The sequence below is a fragment of the Thalassophryne amazonica genome, chromosome 10, assembly GCF_902500255.1.
Source record: "Thalassophryne amazonica chromosome 10, fThaAma1.1, whole genome shotgun sequence".
NCBI lineage: Eukaryota > Metazoa > Chordata > Actinopteri > Batrachoidiformes > Batrachoididae > Thalassophryne > Thalassophryne amazonica.
Genome location: NC_047112.1, coordinates 41,924,210 through 41,945,085, shown reverse-complemented (window position 1 = coordinate 41,945,085; position 20,876 = coordinate 41,924,210). Strand labels below are relative to the sequence as shown.

General features: G+C 40.6%; 1 protein-coding gene across 3 annotated transcripts in view; it reads right to left on the bottom strand.

Annotated features, from left to right (window-relative positions):
• Positions 1-1,406: 1,406 nt before the first annotated feature.
• LOC117518691 (guanine nucleotide-binding protein subunit beta-4) overlaps positions 1,407-20,876 on the bottom strand; it is an 84,854-nt gene continuing 65,384 nt past the window's right edge. For 2 of the 3 annotated variants that reach the window (XM_034179911.1, XM_034179912.1), the window contains exons 2-10: positions 20,086-20,255; positions 19,712-19,750; positions 17,726-17,832; positions 15,197-15,260; positions 3,800-3,962; positions 3,360-3,426; positions 2,585-2,786; positions 2,105-2,321; positions 1,741-1,879 (exon numbers count right to left, since the gene is read on the bottom strand). In XM_034179911.1, the coding sequence (XP_034035802.1) occupies positions 1,773-1,879; positions 2,105-2,321; positions 2,585-2,786; positions 3,360-3,426; positions 3,800-3,962; positions 15,197-15,260; positions 17,726-17,832; positions 19,712-19,750; positions 20,086-20,142 (1,023 nt within the window). In that variant the 5' untranslated portion in view covers positions 20,143-20,255 and the 3' untranslated portion in view covers positions 1,741-1,772. Of the gene's footprint in view, positions 1,880-2,104; positions 2,322-2,584; positions 2,787-3,359; positions 3,427-3,799; positions 3,963-15,196; positions 15,261-17,725; positions 17,833-19,711; positions 19,751-20,085; positions 20,256-20,876 lie in introns of all 3 variants that reach the window. The other variant, XM_034179913.1, reaches the window with a different exon arrangement.

Here is a 20,876-nt window from a genome sequence, read left to right as displayed (position 1 = left end):
AACTGCCCATTGTCGCGATGTTTCGTGGTGCACTAATTCGAATTGTTTCGCTATAATTTGACCAAATTCACACTATGTGTGAAGGGGCCCTAAAGGAGGTCAGCGGACTCTGATCTTAAATACTGCAGTGTACAGCAAAAGTACAAAATGAAAATGGTTTTAAGAGGCCACAGGTTGTTTTCTGTGAGCGTGACTTTAGTTGTGTTCTTCTGTGGGTAATCACGGAGTAAAACATTACTATAGTTATGAACAACATCGAGTAGAATGAAGTCGATCGCCCCTGTTAGACAGCTAATCGGTCCAACTGTTACACATATTCAGGTTTAAAAATAGCCAAGTTTTTCCACTATAGTAAGAGTGCATTCTAAGCCCTCTGCTAAGTATGTTTCTTTCTGCTTGCATATACCTGAAGTTTTAACTCTGAGTAAGCCACTAATAAAAATGTATATTCGTACAGACATTTGGCACTGGTGTGGTTTGGAGCAGCTGCAGTGAGTTCAGCTCCATACAGCCACTCTGTTCACACCTTACTGATGTAAAGGGCACAACAATCTAAAAAAAATGACACTGCATTGTCCAACCAAACTGTGATGAGTTTTGTTGCCAGTGACTGGACAGCCACTGGTAATTTATGATTTGGAACTACGATAGGGTTTTTACTTGTCACACAGCTGTCAGTTTGATTTGTAAACAAGAGATGTGGCGCCTAGTGATTTAAAATGGCACGCCACTTCAATAAGAGCAGAACAGTTTATTTAAAAAAAAAAAAAGGTTTAGAGCCTGATCTTAAAGTCATGTCCAATAGGAACCAGACAAAGAAAAACAAAAATCTAATTTAAAATAAGAAGCATTTTTAAGCAATCTACATGAGTTTGTTTTGAGCACAGCAAGCAGAAACTGGGCGAAAATCAGACATTAGAATAATAATAGATGCAACACATACCTGTTGCCAATAACCACAACACACACACACACACATATGTACGTAAAGTGAGGATCAAATTAAAACATCCAAAAGTTGTACCAAATTATGTTTTTGAAAAAATGAAACATTTTTATTTAGCACAATTCGTTTTGGATGATTAAATGGGGTTGACTAAATTGGATGGGGGGGTGAGGGGGGGCACTGCCAGCTGGTTTACAAAACTAAAGCAAAAGATTTTGAAAGTCAACGAGACACCTTGCTGCGACAATCGATACCTAACTCGTGTGTGATTTAAAATGTGTTTGCATTAACTACTTTACCCACATCGGGGACCTACATGTATTACTGTGAATATGTACATTTAAAATAAAACTCCAAAAAATCATACAAAAAACTTGGAAATAAACTACAAAAATATATACATACACATTATATATGCATATATGATGCATATATACACACATAATGCTATACATATATACTGTCTTTATTTATATATTTACATATTTCACACCAAGAGTTGTTTGTCATTAGCCACAGTAACAGATGCTCGTCGTCTCTCCCAAAACAAGAACTGGTAGGAAGGCCAAAAACAAATTCAAATGGTTTTTCCGTTGTGTTTTTTGATTGGCCAATGCTGCAAAAGATCATTTTGGTGCCGAGTGACAGCTGAAAGCAAGAAGAGTTGGTAACGTCTCAGAGATGGGGAGGAGTCGCAGGGTGATTTATGTCAACTGACACGGCACACACCCTTCAGGTCCAGCCCAGCAGAGGGGTTGGGGTAAAGTAGGCGGGGCTATGGGAAGAAAGTTGACAGGCAGTGATTGAGCACAACAGGGAGGTCTGTTCAGTTCCAGATCCGAAGGAAACTGTCCCAGGAGCCAGTGGCCACAGCCATGCCGTCTTCAGTCACCCCTAAGCAGCTCACCCTGTTGTCATGGCCAGCGAGCACACCTGCATCAAAAATAAATGAACAACCTCAGGTTCAGGCTGCGGCGGGTAGCGGTGCGGTACGGATACAGCGTCAACCATGTCTACATACAACAGTTAGTGAATACCAGTCACAGCCAGTTTTCTTCATACCCGCCAGGGGAACAACACATGAATGTGTGAGACTTCATTTATGTCACTCCTTCAGAAATAGGCAGAAAAAAAAAAAAAACCTGAGACGTGACTGACCTGCACGCTCGCCTTTCAGAGTGTCCCACACGTTGCAGTTGAAGTCATCGTAGCCGGCCAGGAGCAGGCGGCCGCTCTTAGAGAAAGCCACAGAGGTGATGCCACAGATGATGCTATCATGGCTGTACATCATCAGCTCCTGGTCAGCGCGCAGGTCAAACAGCCTGCAGGTGGCATCATCAGAGCCTGTACCGAAAGCATTGCCGTTGGGGAAAAACTGCAGAAGTGACAAAAAGAAAAAAAAAAAAAAAAAAAACAGTTTAATGCAAGGAAAATTAAAAACAAAAAACATTACTGCAATCGGGGAAGGGGGGGGGAGTCTACTGGCAGGTAATTGCTTCCACAGTAAAACAAAAAATGAGTCCAGAGTTTTAATACCTGTAAAAGCTCAAAGTAAAAATAAAACACATTTTTAAAAGACACTCTTACAAATACTTAAAGACTTGCTTCCTGTACTGTGACTCCAAATAGGATACGTACACTGACAGCGTTTATGTCCGACACGTGGCCGGCAAAGGATTGTCTGCACATTGCATCGCGGATGTCCCACAGCTTGGAGGTGGCATCGCAGGCTCCCGACACAAATGTTTTGCAGTCTGGGCTTAGGGACAGGCTCATCACGTCACCCGTGTGGCCAGTAAAGACGGTCGTCTGCTGGCCTGTCTCTATATCCCATAATCCACTGCAAGCAAGAACGAGTGGTGGAGCATGAGTGATAAAGTGGCAAATCTGGCCTCCAGAGCAGAAGTGTACAGAAAGTTTGTGTGTGAGAGACAATAGAGAGAAAAAAAAAAAAAAAACACCTAAATCACCAGCAGCACCATTTTCAGATGACGTGACCCTGAATTAGACCATAACACCCTGGTCCACCTTAGTGAAAACCATACCGTTTATTCTGGCATCATGTTGACATTGTGATTCATACAAATACTGTAGAACAACCAATATCAGGTGTCATGTCTGTATACCGTACAAAAAGTCAAGATGACGAGCATGATGGTATATCCCAAATACTACATAGAGTGGCACCGTGCTGTGAAACTGTTTACATCCAGAGTTTTAAATGTTAACAGTTTAAATCATGTTGTATGAAACCTGCCCAAAATAAGTAACATCAGGGATTTGAAGAGGCTTACAAACTGTTTAAACTAGCCTAGCCTTTGTGCCAAACAGAAAATAATAAAAACCTTTCCATATGAGAGGCTGAGTTCTTTAAACAGAGTGTCTGGATGGTGGAGGCAGAGTTGAGGCTCACCAGGTGGTGTCTCCAGAACTGGTCAGTATCTGGTTGTCATCCATGAAACGACAGCAGGACAGATAACCTGTGGGGGGGATTCAACTTCAGAACACTAGTTCTTTCACTGTCAGCAGTCCTAATTTCACCCACTGGGAAAAGGTACTTTGAAGTCTATCATCTTATAAATGCAAATCTTTTTAAAATGTTATGCATTGCAGCACCAGTTCTGTTTTGTTCACACATTACAATACTTTAAATATTACTGCCACAAGTGAATTTCTGAGAAGAATCAGGTGGATTTTCCACATTAAGGAGGCAGTAAGACAAACTAATTTAAATATAGTCAGACTGATGAGTGGGTTTCTGTCAGAATCAATTCAGCAGTTTATAAAAAAAACAAAAACAAAAAAACCACCTTCATCTTAGTTGGATACCCCCCCAGCTGCACCCCCACCTACCTGTGTGTCCAGGCAGCTCACGGGTGACTCGCACATTACCCTCACGGGTCTTCAGGCTGTATATGGAACAAATGTTGTCCAGACCTCCGCAGGCCACATAGTTCCCAGAGGGAGCATAGGCGCATGTCATTACCCAGGAAGAGCGCAGAGGGATGGCATGCATCTGGAAAGAGTCACATTTATCATCTAGTGGAACAGGCCAGCCTTACATTCCACAACGCTACACGCCATGAATTCAATTTTTTTCTTTTTTTGCGGGGGGGGGGGGGGGGGGGTGTCATAAACCTAACACACACATATACACTCAAAAATATAAACGCAACACTTTTGGTTTTGCTCCCATTTTGTATGAGATGAACTCAAAGATCTAAAACTTTTTCCACATACACAATATCACCATTTCCCTCAAATATTGTTCACAAACCAGTCTAAATCTGTGATAGTGAGCACTTCTCCTTTGCTGAGATAACCCATCCCACCTCACAGGTGTGCCATATCAAGATGCTGATTAGACACCATGATTAGTGCACAGGTGTGCCTTAGACTGCCCACAATAAAAGGCCACTCTGAAAGGTGCAGTTTTATCACACAGCACAATGCCACAGATGTCGCAAGATTTGAGGGAGCGTGCAATTGGCATGCTGACAGCAGGAATGTCAACCAGAGCTGTTGCTCGTGTATTGAATGTTCATTTCTCTACCATAAGCCGTCTCCAAAGGCGTTTCAGAGAATTTGGCAGTACATCCAACCAGCCTCACAACCGCAGACCACGTGTAACTACACCAGCCCAGGACCTCCACATCCAGCATGTTCACCTCCAAGATGGTCTGAGACCAGCCACTCGGACAGCTGCTGAAACAATCGGTTTGCATAACCAAAGAATTTCTGCACAAACTGTCAGAAACCATCTCAGGGAAGCTCATCTGCATGCTCGTCGTCTCTCCCAAAACAAGAACTGGTAGGAAGGCCAAAAACAAATTCAAATGGTTTTTCCGTTGTGTTTTTTGATTGGCCAATGCTGCAAAAGATCATTTTGGTGCCGAGTGACAGCTGAAAGCAAGAAGAGTTGGTAACGTCTCAGAGATGGGGAGGAGTCGCAGGGTGATTTATGTCAACTGACACGGCACACACCCTTCAGGTCCATCATCGGGGTCTCGACCTGACTCAAGGTTGTGTGGGTGAGCGGTCTTCTGATGTCAGTGTTGTGGATCGAGTGGCCCATGGTGGCGGTGGGGTTATGGTATGGGCAGGCATCTGTTATGGATGAAGAACACAGGTGCATTTTATTGATGGCATTTTGAATGCACAGAGATACCGTGACGAGATCCTGAGGCCCATTGTTGTGCCAACATCCAAGAACATCACATGTTGCAGCAGGATAATGCACTGCCCCATGTTGCAAGGATCTGTACACTTTTTTTTTTCTTGGAAGCTGAAAATGTTCCAGTTCTTGCATGGCCGGCATACTCACCGGACATGTCACCCATTGAGCATGTTTGGGATGCTCTGGACCGGTGTATACGACAGCGTGTACCAGTTCCTGCCAATATCCAGCAACTTCTCACAGCCATTGAAGAGGAGTGGACCAACATTCCACAGGCCACAATTGACAACCTGATCAACTATGCGAAGGAGATGTGTTGCACTGCATGAGGCAAATGGTGGTCACACAGTTTTAGATCTTTGAGTTCATCTCATACAAAATGGGAGCAAAACCAAAAGTGTTGCGTTTATATTTTTGTTGAGAGTATATATACACACATATATATACACACACACACACACATCAAATCAATCAATTTTATTTATATAGCGCCAAATCACAACAAACAGTTGCCCCAAAGCATTTTATATTGTAAGGCAAGGCCATACAATAATTACGTAAAAAAACCCCAACGGTCAAAACGACCCCCTGTGAGCAAGCACTTGGCGACAGTGGGAAGGAAAAACTCCCTTTTAACAGGAAGAAACCTCCAGCAGAACCAGGCTCAGGGAGGGGCAGTCTTCTGCTGGGACTGGTTGGGGCTGAGGGAGAGAACCAGGAAAAAGACATGCTGTGGAGGGGAGCAGAGATCAATCACTAATGATTAAATGCAGAGTGGTGCATACAGAGCAAAAAGAGAAAGAAACACTCAGTGCATCATGGGAACCCCCCAGCAGTCTAAGTCTATAGCAGCATAACTAAGGGATGGTTCAGGGTCACCTGATCCAGCCCTAACTATAAGCTTTAGCAAAAAGGAAAGTTTTAAGCCTAATCTTAAAAGTAGAGAGGGTGTCTGTCTCCCTGATCTGAATTGGGAGCTGGTTCCACAAGAGAGGAGCCTGAAAGCTGAAGGCTCTGCCTCCCATTCTACTCTTACAAACCCTAGGAACTACAAGTAAGCCTGCAGTCTGAGAGCGAAGCGCTCTATTGGGGTGATATGGTACTATGAGGTCCCTAAGATAAGATGGGACCTGATTATTCAAAACCTTATAAGTAAGAAGAAGAATTTTAAATTCTATTCTAGAATTAACAGGAAGCCAATGAAGAGAGGCCAATATGGGTGAGATATGCTCTCTCCTTAAGCAATGCCGTCTAATAATACTGCCTAAGGGAAGCATGTATAAAGTGAATAAAATTGGTCCTAGCACAGAACCTTGTGGAACTCCATAATTAACCTTAGTCTGTGAAGAAGATTCCCCATTTACATGAACAAATTGTAATCTATTAGATAAATGATTCAAACCGTGCCTTTAATACCTATGGCATGCTCTAATCTCTGTAATAAAATTTTATGGTCAACAATATCAAAAGCAGCACTGAGGTCTAACAGAACAAGCACAGAGATGAGCCCACTGTCTGAGGCCATAAGAAGATCATTTCTAACCTTCACTAATGCTGTTTCTGTACTATGATGAATTCTAAAACCTGACTGAAACTCTTCAAATAGACCATTCCTCTGCAGATGATCAGTTAGCTGTTTTACAACTACCCTTTCAAGAATTTTTGAGAGAAAAGGAAGGTTGGAGATTGGCCTATAATTAGCTAAGATAGCTGGGTCAAGTGATGGCTTTTTAAGTAATGGTTTAATTACTGCCACCTTAAAAGCCTGTGGTACATAGCCAACTAATAAAGACAGATTGATCATATTTAAGATCGAAGCATTAAATAATGGTAGGGCTTCCTTGAGCAGCCTGGTAGGAATGGGGTCTAATAGACATGATGGTTTGGATGAAGTAACTAATGAAAATAACTCAGAACAATTGGAGAGAAAGAGTCTAACCAAATACCGGCATCACTGAAAGCAGCCAAAGATAACGATACGTCTTAGGGATGGTTATGAGTAATTTTTTCTCTAATAGTTAAAATTTTATTAGCAAAGAAAGTCATGAAGTCATTACTAGTTAAAGTTAAAGGAATACTCGGCTCAATAGAGCTCTGACTCTGTCAGCCTGGCTACAGTGCTGAAAAGAAACCTGGGGTTGTTCTTATTTTCTTCAATTAGTGATGAGTAGTAAGATGTCCTAGCTTTACAGAGGGCTTTTTTATAGAGCAACAGACTCTTTTTCCAGGCTAAGTGAAGATCTTCTAAATTAGTGAGACGCCATTTCCTCTCCAACCTACGGGTTATCTGCTTTAAGCTGCGAGTTTGAGAGTTATACCACAGAGTCAGGCACTTCTGATTTAAAGCTCTCTTTTTCAGAGGAGCTACAGCATCCAAAGTTGTCTTCAATGAGGGTGTAAAACTATTGATGAGATACTCTATCTCACAGAGTTTAGGTAGCTACTCTGCACTGTGTTGGTATATGTAATTAGAGAACATAAAGAAGGAATCATATCCTTAAACCTAGTTACAGTGCTTTCTGAAAGACTTCTAGTGTAAAGGAAGTCCCTTCGGCTGCTCCCTTGTTTGCACTCGGGGTCGCCACAGCAAATCCAAGGTGGATCTGCATGTTGATTTGGCACAGGTTTAAGGCGGATACCCTTCCTGACGCAACTCCACATTACATGGAGAAATGTGGCAGGGATGGGATTTGAACCCAGAACCTTCCGAACTGAAACCAAGCGCATTAACCACTTGGCCACCACCCCTGAAAGACTTCTAGCGTAATGAAACTTATTCCCCAGTGCTGGGTAGTCCATAAGAGTAAATGTAAATGTTATTAAGAAATGATCAGACAGAAGGGAGTTTTCAGGGAATACTGTTAAGTCTTCAATTTCCATACCATAAGTCAGAACAAGATCTAAGATATGATTAAAGTGGTGAGTGGACTCATTTACATTTTGAGCAAAGCCAATTGAGTCTAATAATAGATTAAATGCAGTGTTGAGGCTGTCATTCTCAGCATCTGTGTGGATGTTAAAATCGCCCACTATAATTATCTTATCTGAGCTAAGCACTAAGTCAGACAAAAGGTCTGAAAATTCACAGAGAAACTCACAGTAACGACCAGGTGGACGATAGATAATAAATAAAACTGGTTTTTGGGACTTCCAATTTGGATGGACAAAACTAAGAGTCAAGCTTTCAAATGAATTAAAGCTCTGTCTGGGTTTTTGATTAATTAATAAGCTGGAATGGAAGATTGCTGCTAATCCTCCGCCTCGGCCCGTGCTACGAGCATTCTGGCAGTTAGTGTGACTCGGGGGTGTTGACTCATTTAAACTAACATATTCATCCTGCTGTAACCAGGTTTCTGTAAGGCAGAATAAATCAATATGTTGATCAATTATTATATCATTTACTAACAGGGACTTAGAAGAGAGAGACCTAATGTTTAATAGACCACATTTAACTGTTTTAGTCTGTGGTGCAGTTGAAGGTGCTATATTATTTTTTCTTTTTGAATTTTTATGCTTAAATAGATTTTTGCTGGTTATTGGTGGTCTGGGAGCAGGCACCGTCTCTACGGGGATGGGGTAATGAGGGGATGGCAGGGGGAGAGAAGCTGCAGAGAGGTGTGTAAGACTACAACTCTGCTTCCTGGTCCCAACCCTGGATAGTCACGGTTTGGAGGATTTAAGAAAATTGGCCAGATTTCTAGAAATGAGAGCTGCTCCATCCAAAGTGGGATGGATGCCGTCTCTCCTAACAAGACCAGGTTTTCCCCAGAAGCTTTGCCAATTATCTCTGAAGCCCACCTCATTTTTTGGACACCACTCAGACAGCCAGCAATTCAAGGAGAACATGCGGCTAAACACGTCACTCCCGGTCCGATTGGGGAGGGGCCCAGAGAAAACTACAGAGTCCGACATTGTTTTTGCAAAGTTACACACCGATTCAATGTTAATTTTAGTGACCTCCGATTGGCGTAACCGGGTGTCATTACTGCCGACGTGAATTACAATCTTACCAAATTTACGCTTAGCCTTAGCCAGCAGTTTCAAATTTCCTTCGATGTCACCTGCTCTGGCCCCGGAAGACAATTGCCTATGGTTGCTGGTGTCGCTAACTTCACATTTCTCAAAACAGAGTCGCCAATAACCAGAGTTTGATCCTCGGCGGGTGTGTCGTCGAGTGGAGAAAAACGGTTAGAAATGCGAACGGGTTGGCGGTGTACACGGGGCTTCTGTTTAGGGCTACGCTTCCTCCTCACAGTCACCCAGTCGGCCTGCTTTCCCGGCTGCTCGGGATCTGCTGGAAGGGAACTAACAGCGGCTAAGCTACCTTGGTCCGCACCGACTACAGGGGCCTGGCTAGCTGTAGAATTTTCCACGGTGCGGAGCCGAGTCTCCAATTCGCCCAGCATGGCCTCCAAAGCTACGAATAAGCTACACTTATTACAAGTACCATTACTGCTAAAGGAGGCCGAGGAATAACTAAACATTTCACACCCAGAGCAGAAAAGTACGGGAGACAAGAGAAGCCGCCATGCTAAACCGGCTAAGAGCTAGTAGCTGCGCTAAGCTAGCGGATTCCTAAAAACACACAAAGTGAATAATGTGTAAATAATTTAGAGGTGATTCAGCAGAGGGAGTGCTTTAGTTAAGGCACGTGAAGATTACACTGTGAAACAAATCGTTATTTAGTTAACTAGATCAATCTAACTGCGCAGATTAAACAGCTAACAGATACAGCAAAACACCGCTGTGCTCCGGAACAGGAAGTGATACAATACCGCAGTGAGAGCCAACCACCAGTAGAGGCAAGCAAGAGCAAAAAAATACATACACACATACATATAAAACTTCGATAACAGATAATCAGATTACTGAAAAGTTATCTTTGATAAAGATAAACCGTTGAACCACCCGAAAATGTATCGGAAGTTACGGATAACCGATAAATTCCGGTAATGTCTCTGATACATTTGCAACTACTAAGCTAAATTTGAGTTTTAACGCCACGATCGCTTTTGGAAGCATAAAAAGCAACATAAGGCCCAAATAATGAGTCAGCACTTCTATGTTTGAACATGCTGCCCCCTTTTGGAAGCTACACAGCTACAGTACCCTGAGAGCAGACACAAAGCCTAGTTCTCTACCAATCGCAATGCTCCGGTCAGGCGGAGGTCTTGAAAAATTAAGGCATTTTGACTTATGGTTTTGTGTGAATACTGATAGAATAACTCCATTAATGTCAGTTCTGTCATTTGTACAAAGTTAAACTATAACATATATATTTTAATGTTGAATAATGCACTAATTCTGAGGTTTTGTAACAAAAACAGACAGATCGCAAAGGATTCTGGGTAAATGTGCCTCTGCTAAACACTGATTGGTTCAGTCATTCATTATGTAAACCAACACGTTAATGTGACGTGTGTTGGCGTTTACAGATAAATGTGCTTTTGTAAAATATTCCATTTTTTATTTGTAAAAACAGGCATTTTTACGGAGCCCTGAAAGTGTCATCGCAAAATGTTTTGCATGTGGAGAGAATGTGCGCGCTTATTAGTGCCATGCGCACGTTTTATGATGTATTGTCTTGTCAATATTGTCTTGACACATAAATGTTGGCTTTACACTTTGCGAGTTTTGGCACTTTTTCAGATGATTTTTCATTTGTGTGAGAAATTTTTGGACCGAGGTTCAGGTTAATCGCACGTCCTGCATCGTGTAGTGTACATGGAGTAACAAGCTGCATTCAACATCTCACGAGCACCTCCTGATCGCCGATCGTATGGTCGAATGAAAATCAAACCTGTTTGATATTATTCTGGTCTGGCTGCTGAAGAGCTACAAGCATCCAACCTCTCGCACTGTACCTGTGCAAACACCGCAGAGCTGTCTTGTAATGGTTTTTGTTGTTTTGTTTTAAAATTTGTAAAAAAAAAAATAATTAAAAAAAAAAGCCATTTGCAAAGCCAAAAAGTTGATTTGACAACCATCTGATATAACTGGGGTCAAAATAAATAGAACACTGCCATCTACTGGTGCCCAGACGCTTAGTACTTAGGGCAAATACTGCCATGAACACTACTGGCCAGTAGAGGCCTTGAAACCTGCCAAAACAAAATTCCAGATAATCCATTTCCGCTACATTTAAGATGCGTGGAATTTAACAAACGCAAATACAATAACGTCTATAAACCCAGAGAATATATTCACGAGAGTTTTAGGCACTAGAGTTTAATGCTGCTGTCCGTGGAGCCTGAACAGAGTGTCTGAAATGCATTTGTCCTGTCAGGAACGTACTGAGATTACCCATAATGCACTGCTGGGCAGAGCATGTGCTCACAAAACCTTAAAAATTAGCACATTACTTTGTAACTAAAACATATACAACCCCTGGCAAAAATTATGGAATCACCAGCCTCGGAGGATGTTCATTCAGTTGTTTAATTTTGTAGAAAAAAAGCAGATCACAGACATGACACAAAACTAAAGTCATTTCAAATGGCAACTTTCTGGCTTTAAGAAACACTATAAGAAATCAAGAAAAAAAGATTGTGGCAGTCAGTAACGGTTACTTTTTTAGACCAAGCAGAGGAAAAAAATATGGAATCACTCAATTCTGAGGAAAAAATGATGGAATCACCCTGTAAATTTTCATCCCCCAAATTAACACCTGCATCAAATCAGATCTGCTCATTGACATTGACCCTATGCCATGACATTGACCCTATGTGTCTTTTTGCAAGGAATGTTTCTGCAGTTTTTGCTCTATGGCAAGATGCATTATCATCTTGAAAAATGATATCATCCCCAAACATCCTTTCAATTGTCCAAAATATCAACATAAACTTGTGCATTTATTGATGATGTAATGACAGCCATCTCCCCAGTGCCTTTACCTGACATGCAGCCCCATATCATCAATGACTGTGGAAATTTACATGTTCTCTTCAGGCAGTCATCTTTATAAATCTCATTAGAAAGGCACCAAACAAAAGTTCCAGCATCATCACCTTGCCCAATGCAGATTCGAGATTCATCACTGAATGACTTTCATCCAGTCATCCACAGTCCACAATTGCTTTTCCTTAGCCCATTGTAACCTTGTTTTTTTTCTGTTTAGGTGTTAATGATGGCTTTCGTTTAGCTTTTCTGTATGTAAATCCCATTTCCATTAGGCGGTTTCTTACAGTTCGGTCACAGACGTTGACTCCAGTTTCCTCCCATTCGTTCCTCATTTGTTTTGTTGTGCATTTTTCGATTTTTGAGACATATTGCTTTAAGTTTTCTGTCTTGACGCTTTGATGTCTTCCTTGGTCTACCAGTATGTTTGCCTTTAACAACCTTCTCATGTTGTTTGTATTTGGTCCAGAGTTTAGACACAGCTGACTGAACAACCAACATCTTTTGTAACATTGCGTGATGATTTACTCTCCATAATTTTTGCCAGGGGTTGTATCTGATGTTTTCACTTTATAAAACTTCAGGCATGAGAGTAATTTTAAATAACTTGTCCAAAATTAGTTTGGTTAAAATTTGAACCATAAGTTAAAACTGTATGCCTCTGGATGATTTGGGTGATATTGCCAGTGTATCAGTATGGTGTTAAAGGAAAAGATTTTTTTTTTGGTCACCAGTTCTTTGTCTGCAGACGGTAGAGTGGTTTCTCCTGAAACTAGGTTGCATCTGTTTGCAGAGGATAGAACAATACATCTCTTAAACTTTCAACAGGTAGGGCTCAACTGATTTTAAAAATGCTTGCTGCTGTTCAGCTTTGTTTGCTACGTTATCGGTCTAAAGGTTATCGGACGACAATTCATCGGAAGATAATTAGTCCGATAATGGTTTTTAAAGTTATCTAAAAAAATAATCCGATAATGAAAACATTATCTTCGATAATTATCTGTTATCGGATGTGTGCCCACCACTGCATACACACACACACACACATATATATATACACATATACTGCCACAAAACATTATGCAAGAAGTCAACTGTAAGCTACAGATTGTCACAATTTCAATATTTTAGCCTCTACTTTAAAAACAAAGATACAACTCTGGAATCATTCAACATTTTATTAGCCAGATTTGTTTTAAAAGAATTAACCTCCGGGCAACTAAACTATCTCACTGATGAAACAAGTCAACAGACTGGATTTCAGTATTTGGCTACTGGCTTGTGACAATTCAACAATACTGCAGAAGGTTTCTTCTGCCAAGGTCTCATTTACACATAGGACAAGGTATGACACTGTGCAGAAACTGTGATTCTGTGCATTTTATAGACATTGAAGTGAAAATTGACATGAAAGAAGGCTCAAACACAACAAAACGCAAAAAAAAAAAAACATGAATGCTAGTGATAATCTAGAGACCTCCAGCATACATATTGTCAGCACCACAAACTAGAGATTTATCTGATAAATCATCTTTCTGCATGTGTTATATTTAATTTTACCTTTATCTCAATGGGACTAACCTGGCTAAATAGAGATCTCTTTTACAAGGGAGACCTGGACAATTATAAAGTTTCCAATTCACCTAACCTGCATGTCTTTAAATGTGGGAGGAAACCCACACAAACACGGGGAGAACATACAACCTCCACACAGAAAGGCCACACATGGGAATCGATCCCATGACCTTCTTGCTGTGAGGCAACAGTGCTAACCACTAATCCAACGTGCTGCCATAAAGCAGTGGTCATAAATTTTTTGTGTTGTTGCAATGTGTACAGTACGTATAAACATCATCCTGGCCTTACGGATAGATGACCCAACAAAAAAAGTCCAGTTGTCTTCCCTTGGAAACATTGGACCCAAATGATTTCCCTTCATACAGATCTTCACATGATGTGCTACCACTGTATGACGTTACACTGAAATACACAAACTCACTCAAGAAGAGTTGTGCGTCTGAGTCTTACAGACAGACAGGGTGATCCCTATATAGCTCCCCAAACCTTGGCTTGCAGGGCGTTATCTATATTTATCTATATCTATATATATATGCTAGAGCCATTTCACAGTATAAATTTGGCTGACGGTACAGATTTAGACTCCACCGACCAATCGCAGTAATGCTTGTTGATGATGGTCATCGTATCTTCCTCAGTGACTGGACAAGGCTGCAGTTAGCACTTTGGTCACAGATTCCATCTCCACCTCAGACTAAAACTTCTCCTTGTAAGAGTGTAAAATTGTAAGTTATTTTAATCCTCTGGAGTTGCCTGACTGAATTCAGTCATGTAAAATTCACATGATTGAATTAAGCAACTGTCTCTGAATTAAATTCACCAGACTCATTCTCTGGTCAAGGCATTTTAAAAGTACACGCTTCAAGCTTTATACAATTTTTTAAATCATGTTAATAGGCCTACTATAACCTGAATTATGATTAATAATTTCCACAATGTTTTTTGTGAATTTTATGGTCATATCTGGTGCATGTATTTGCAGAAAGTCGCAGTCAACAGTCTCACATTTCCTCATTCAACTGCGTTGAGAGCTCCATTCTGGGGCAGGAGAGCAGAGGGGGGGAAAAAAAACAAAACAAAAACACACAAAAAAAACAAAAAAAAAAAACAAACACGCCTTCCACTCTATCATTGGTGGAACCCAATGACATGAGCCAATCAGGATCAACCCACGTGATGAGGTCTTTCTGGACAAAACGCCACTAAAAGCAGGCAAACTGTTGTGATATATACCATTACCATGAAGGGATTCAATTTATATTGTGATCTGAATTTTAAGTCATACTGCTCAGCCGTAACAGTGGCCCATCATTCTTCAGACCAAAGAAATTCTGCAACATGTACATCTTATTTATATAGTGCCAAATCACAACAAAGCTGTCTCAAGATGCTTCACACAAGTAAGGTCTAACCTTACCAACCCCCAGAGCAAGCACACAGGTGACAGTGGTAAGGAAAAACTCCCTCTGATTATACTGAGGAAGAAACCTCAAGCAGACCACATTCAAAGGGGTGACCCTCTGCTTTGGCCATTCTAACAGTTGCTGCTATTCTCAAAACTCTTGTTACACACACACACACACACACACACAACTCACTTTATTTGTTGTGTAGCTGTCCCAGATAATTAGCTTTCCATCTTGTGAGGCACTGACAAGTAACCTGGAAATAAGAGGGACAAAGTAAAATTAAAAACATTAATACACCATAAATTGCACACATCCAATTATTTAGAAGCAATGACTGCAACCTTACAGACGACCCTGCTATTCTGTCAAGCCTGAATATCTACAAGATCCTCTGTCCAAAAAAAAAAAAAAAAAAATTCCTCATTTTCCTCCCCTCTTTCCTCCCAACTGAAGCCACTTTGAAAGTTCCACTCATGCAATAGTTATTACTTCAGTTATGGGAAAATCCCAAATGCCATAGTGGGTGGAGGAAGCCGGAAAACACTAAAAAGATGAAGTGGGCCAAGAAAGAGTACAGATACATAACAAGCTTGAAAGAAAAGTGGATGGCATCTGATATGGGGATGATGGAGACACTGCTGTCAGTTGTGGAGACACAAACATCTGGTCTCCACCCGCCCTAACAGACTGTGGCCCTCTCCACAGCCAGGAAGTGGTTTGGTAGTACTACACTACAATCAAAGGGAGTGCCATCACACCCAAATGTCAGTGGCTGTATTCAAAATAAACACCTGCCTCCTACATAGGTCCCCAAAGAGTGCTAGATACAACCATTCAACAGACAGTTTGACTAAACCATACTAACCAGCCTGTGCAGGTACAAGAAACAGCATTTAGCACAACAGTAAAACAGATTCTCCCCCATCCCAACAGAAGAACCTACTGAATTGAATCCACCCAAAATATGAATTTCTTTCAGCAAAAGCTCTACTTTTTGCTCATGTTTAAAGCTGCAGTCTGTAGGAGTGAGTGTCATCTAGTGGTGAGGTTGCAGACTCCATTATACAGACACCTGCCATGATTATTTCCCTTCAGGCCACTGTTATTGGATTTACTGGTCAGCCGACTGCTGTAAAAATCACAGACTCAGTGAAAAAAAAAAAAATGTCCCTGGAAGAAGAAATGCTGCAGCAGATTTGTTTGTTCATGAGATTGTTTACAATTAAAGTGCAAAACTTTGGTCCTGGTCCATAATTTTTCATGAAAAATTCAAACACATGAATTCCTGAAAACAGCAATTATTTAAACTTTGAATATTTATTTATTTTAAACTGACCGAACCTTCAATCCATGATTTTTTTTTTTCCTCTGACCGACCCTGGCTCTAGAGTCCCAGAAAAATCCGGAAACCCACTTGTTAACCTCCAGTAGCAACTAGCACGGGGTTGCAACACGGTGCCCCCCGCCACGTAGCTATGAATGGCTCATTCTAAACTTATCAAAACATCTATTCCTTGTTGAAAATATTTATCCACTAATGAAAAGATGATTATGAATGCTATATTCAATTTCTGCTGATAAATATATAAAAAAAAAAAAAGATCCTACACGCTGAATCTATAAGTTCTGAAATTGCATCTTAATGCTGTGATGATCAAGTAACAAACACTGCTGTGACTATAGTTAAACTGTTAATGTTACTGCTTAGGATGTGGTAGTAAAGGTGACAGGATGCATAGCAGGTCATGGTGTATTAGTCATATTAGTAGCAGCAACAACAACAACAATAATAATAAAGTCCCACACCTGGGACTGCCTTCACTGCCCAATGTATTGCATTAAGAAACGGGGAAAGAAAAATATCAAGTGTGACAAATTTAGAGAAAGAAAAGCATTTCATATCAGAGAGACAAGCTGGTGCATACTCAACTTTAAGGCTTTTTTTTTTTTTCTTAAAAATATTATATAACCAACATCTGTGCGTGTTGGTTTGCTAGCACAATTATTTAAATAAACAAGAATTAAGTTGGTGAATTCGAGTACACCTTTGAACAGAATCATGAAATTAGAGTACAAACATTTAAATCATCTGATATATTAATACAACAAACTTGTGATTTCATGAAAGATTTGGGTCTGTCCTGGAAGAGTTCATTATATTTTTTGGCCAGATCTACAGGTTAAAAAGGCTGGGTGGGGGGAATTTTGTTTAAACAATTTTACATTGCGAGATAAGACATTTCACTAATGTACAAAAATAAAACAAAAGTAGAAAAAGTTGCCTGTAATAAATATCCACCACAGAGTGGTAAGGTTACACCTTAACCATCGTGAAGCACTTTAGTGTGGTATGTTGTGATTTGGCACTATAGTAATGAATTGGATTAACAGTGAGTCATTAGATTAAACAGCGCAGCCAGGACAACTTCTACCCCCACCCCCCAAACAGGGTGGGGATGTGTATTTTTATTTTTTAAGATGATGATCCATGGTAAAAGAAAGCGCTTCACTGAGTGCACTTCATGTTGTAACAATTCCATTAAACATAAGTTAAAAATAAAACTGCACTGCTCTCATATCTGATGTTACGCCACTCAACAGGTTCAGTCCTACCCCATTTACAGCTCATTATTAATGGAAGTGTTTGTCAAACAGATGAATTAGGACAGAATTTTTGCATTTATGCCCACAGATTCCAGTGGTTCCATCTTTCTCTACCTGGAGTCACTCCCCCAGTGCATTGCATAGATCTTGGCAAGGTGGCCCCTGAGAGTACGTCGTGTCCGCATCTGTATCCGACCAACAGAGTCCAGACCAGCTGTGATCTGCAGAAAACACAGGATAAAGTGTCAGCAAAGACAACTCACCACAAACACACCCTAATAACTGCAACTAAAGCAGGACAACAACAGTGGTGGATCAAAGTGAAAGCCATTTTTACTGTATGATGTAGGCACCTTTTTAATTAATTCACTGTGTGGAATTTGTAAATACCGACTGATGAGGACAGAACAGATTTGATGGCTATTTTGACATTTAAATGGAGTGGTGATCTACATTCACAGAAGGCTGAGAGTAGACTTCTTAAAATGCTGCACCAGCCAACAGTTCACCCAAATATTTTGTTGGCTAAAACTTAATATCTGTGATCAAGCTCACAAAATGATAACACCCCATAATAACTGCTTGCATCAGTTATATATCTGTAATAGCAAAGGTTTCGTGAGGAAAGAGCTGAATTAATCTGGCCAACCTCTATACCTCAATGTTTCACAGTGAGAATGCAGCACGTGTGATTCTCCATTTAAGAGCAGAGGGTTATCATTTTAGACACACGACTTACAAGCAGCCCTGTGATTTGAAAGGGATACCAAATGCATTATGAGAAATGCAGCTTCAGTGCAGCTAGCTTACAGAAATGTACAGTTTCATTTCAGACCATGACTAGACCGGAGTGAGTTGAGTAAACAAAAGCAGCAATTCACAATAGATTCAATCATCTTGAAAACATCCATTAAAACTCGTTGGCTTGACATAACGCAGTACTAACGGGCCAAACAGTTAGCATGTGGCGAGCGTCTGCTGCATGTGATGTGAACCACTGCAATTTGATTGGAGAAAGTAGGTGTTCAATTTTTTTTTTTTTTTGGAAGGAAAAATGAACCCACCTTTGCTGTTTGTTTTTGTTTATTTTTGGGTGGGGGGGGGGTAGAAACTGTCATTTAGCTCATTGATGGAAGTTCCTGTGTTCAGGGTTAAAGCTAATATTTTGTGCAATGGAGAGTCGACTGTCAGGTTTTTAATGATGTTTGCAGCTCACAGAAAATAGCATATGAATCTTAATTTTACCATTTTATTTAGTATAAAATTTAGCTCTCATCCAAGTTTAAATAATTTCCAGTTTTTCACAAGTGAAATTGTAAACTAGTCATTTTATCACAAATGCATAATTTGTAAATGATACCTTTACGGTAGAATCAAATGTGTGTCATATTTTGTGTTGTGCGTTTTTGGCCATCAAAAGAGTAAAGCACCGTAAATGACTGGCAGCAAAGGCTCCAAGACAAAAAGATGAAAACTGAAGATTATCATCTTAATTCAAATTACATTTTAAAAAAACACTAATTGTGGTTTACTACTGTTGTTTATGCTAAATTGTATATAGAAAAATCAATGCTTCTGTTCTTAATGTGACTGGTTTTTTTTTCTGCGAAACATACTGATAAGAATACTATCAAAGCACCAGAACAATAAGCAGCAAAATCTTAATGATAAATATGTAATTGTTGCTAACTGTCATATTAGATAAATTTGTGTAATTTAAGAAACCAGGGGAAATGATAATGTAGTATGTTTAAACAATGTCATTTGCCAAGATATGCATAACACTGTTTTTAAAATTTACAGATGACTGCATTTTAAGAGCTTTGTATGCAATTGAAACTACTGTAAATAAATTAATATACCCAAATGCTTATATATCTGTATCAGCATCAGTCAAATTGAGTTTGAAAATATCAGCATATAGAACATGGGGAGAAATCCAATATTTTGCATCCCTAATTTGTAACATTTCTTAAATGTATTTTTTGTAGTCAGTTCTTTGAATTGCTTGCTCTCCATGAAAATGGTAAAAGGTTTTATTTTACAGCATTAATCAGAGCTCCACTCATCTGAAATGTGGTTTCAAGTTTTTATAGTTACCTGTGACAAAGTGGAGTCACTGCAGGCTTTCCTGGCATCCTGCAACACCATAAAATGCATTCACTAAAAACTGAATCAGCACCAATTTCAAGCCATGACTCAAACTTAACACAAAAACAAAACATATCATTGGCAAATTATTACCAAGTCACAAAGTCTGAATGTCTCTGCTCACTGCTAAACAACACATCAGCTTCTGTCATTTACAGAGTAATTCCCAGTAGTTGCACTCATGCAGAATAGGTGGCTGACAATTTGCATATAGACAGAGTGCATCACAGCGTCACCCAAAACAGAGTCAGCACAGAGTGAAGACACATTATGCATACAAATCGGCAAACAAAGACGTTCACACAAACGTTACCGTGCCGTACCCGGATTTGATTGCGTAGTTGCTCAGCTTCCTGCCGCAACTGTTCGAGCTCGCTCATTGTCCCTCGGTGATGTTTTCAGGCCACACTCTGCTCCAAATACTGACTGGACTGGGAAAAGCAAGCGCACGCAGCCGCACTCTCACATGCACACACTCGTTACCAGCTGACACCTGCAACACAAACGGGAATACTGTGAGCTCAACAGACAGACACGGGATCCCTTCCATCAAACAAACATATGTATCCTGTTTGGATCCACGCACAAGAGGAGCGGGCTGGAAAGAGTGGAGCAAGCTGGGGGGGCCCTGGAGGGTGGCCTGCCTCATCAAACACCCCCAGTCTGGTTCAAAAGGCCATCTGAGCCTGGCTCTGACCTTTCCTGACTCAATCAGCCTTTTGTGTTGCACTGCATTGTACACAGAGTGCGTCCCGTTTACTGGATGCGAGTGCGCTGTGACATATGAGACAACATGCCCACGTGAGACAGAAAGAGGGAACATTTGTTTATTCATGCACGTCATCACATTTGTGCATTTATTTAAAGGTGCATCTGGGTAAGTGTGTCAGATCCAGTATCTGTGCGTGCACTCAACTTCACCCCGGGGACATCGAACGTGGGTCGCTGCACTCTTATACACTCCTCAAAATGTTTTGGTCCGTGTACCCCCACCACCCCTTATAAAATACACATCTGTCAAGGGACAGCAAAAACACTTCACATACACAACCAAGAATGGCTGCTAAATCATGCTGCAGTCTGAGGTCATCTTTAAGAGGATATTTAATGTTCA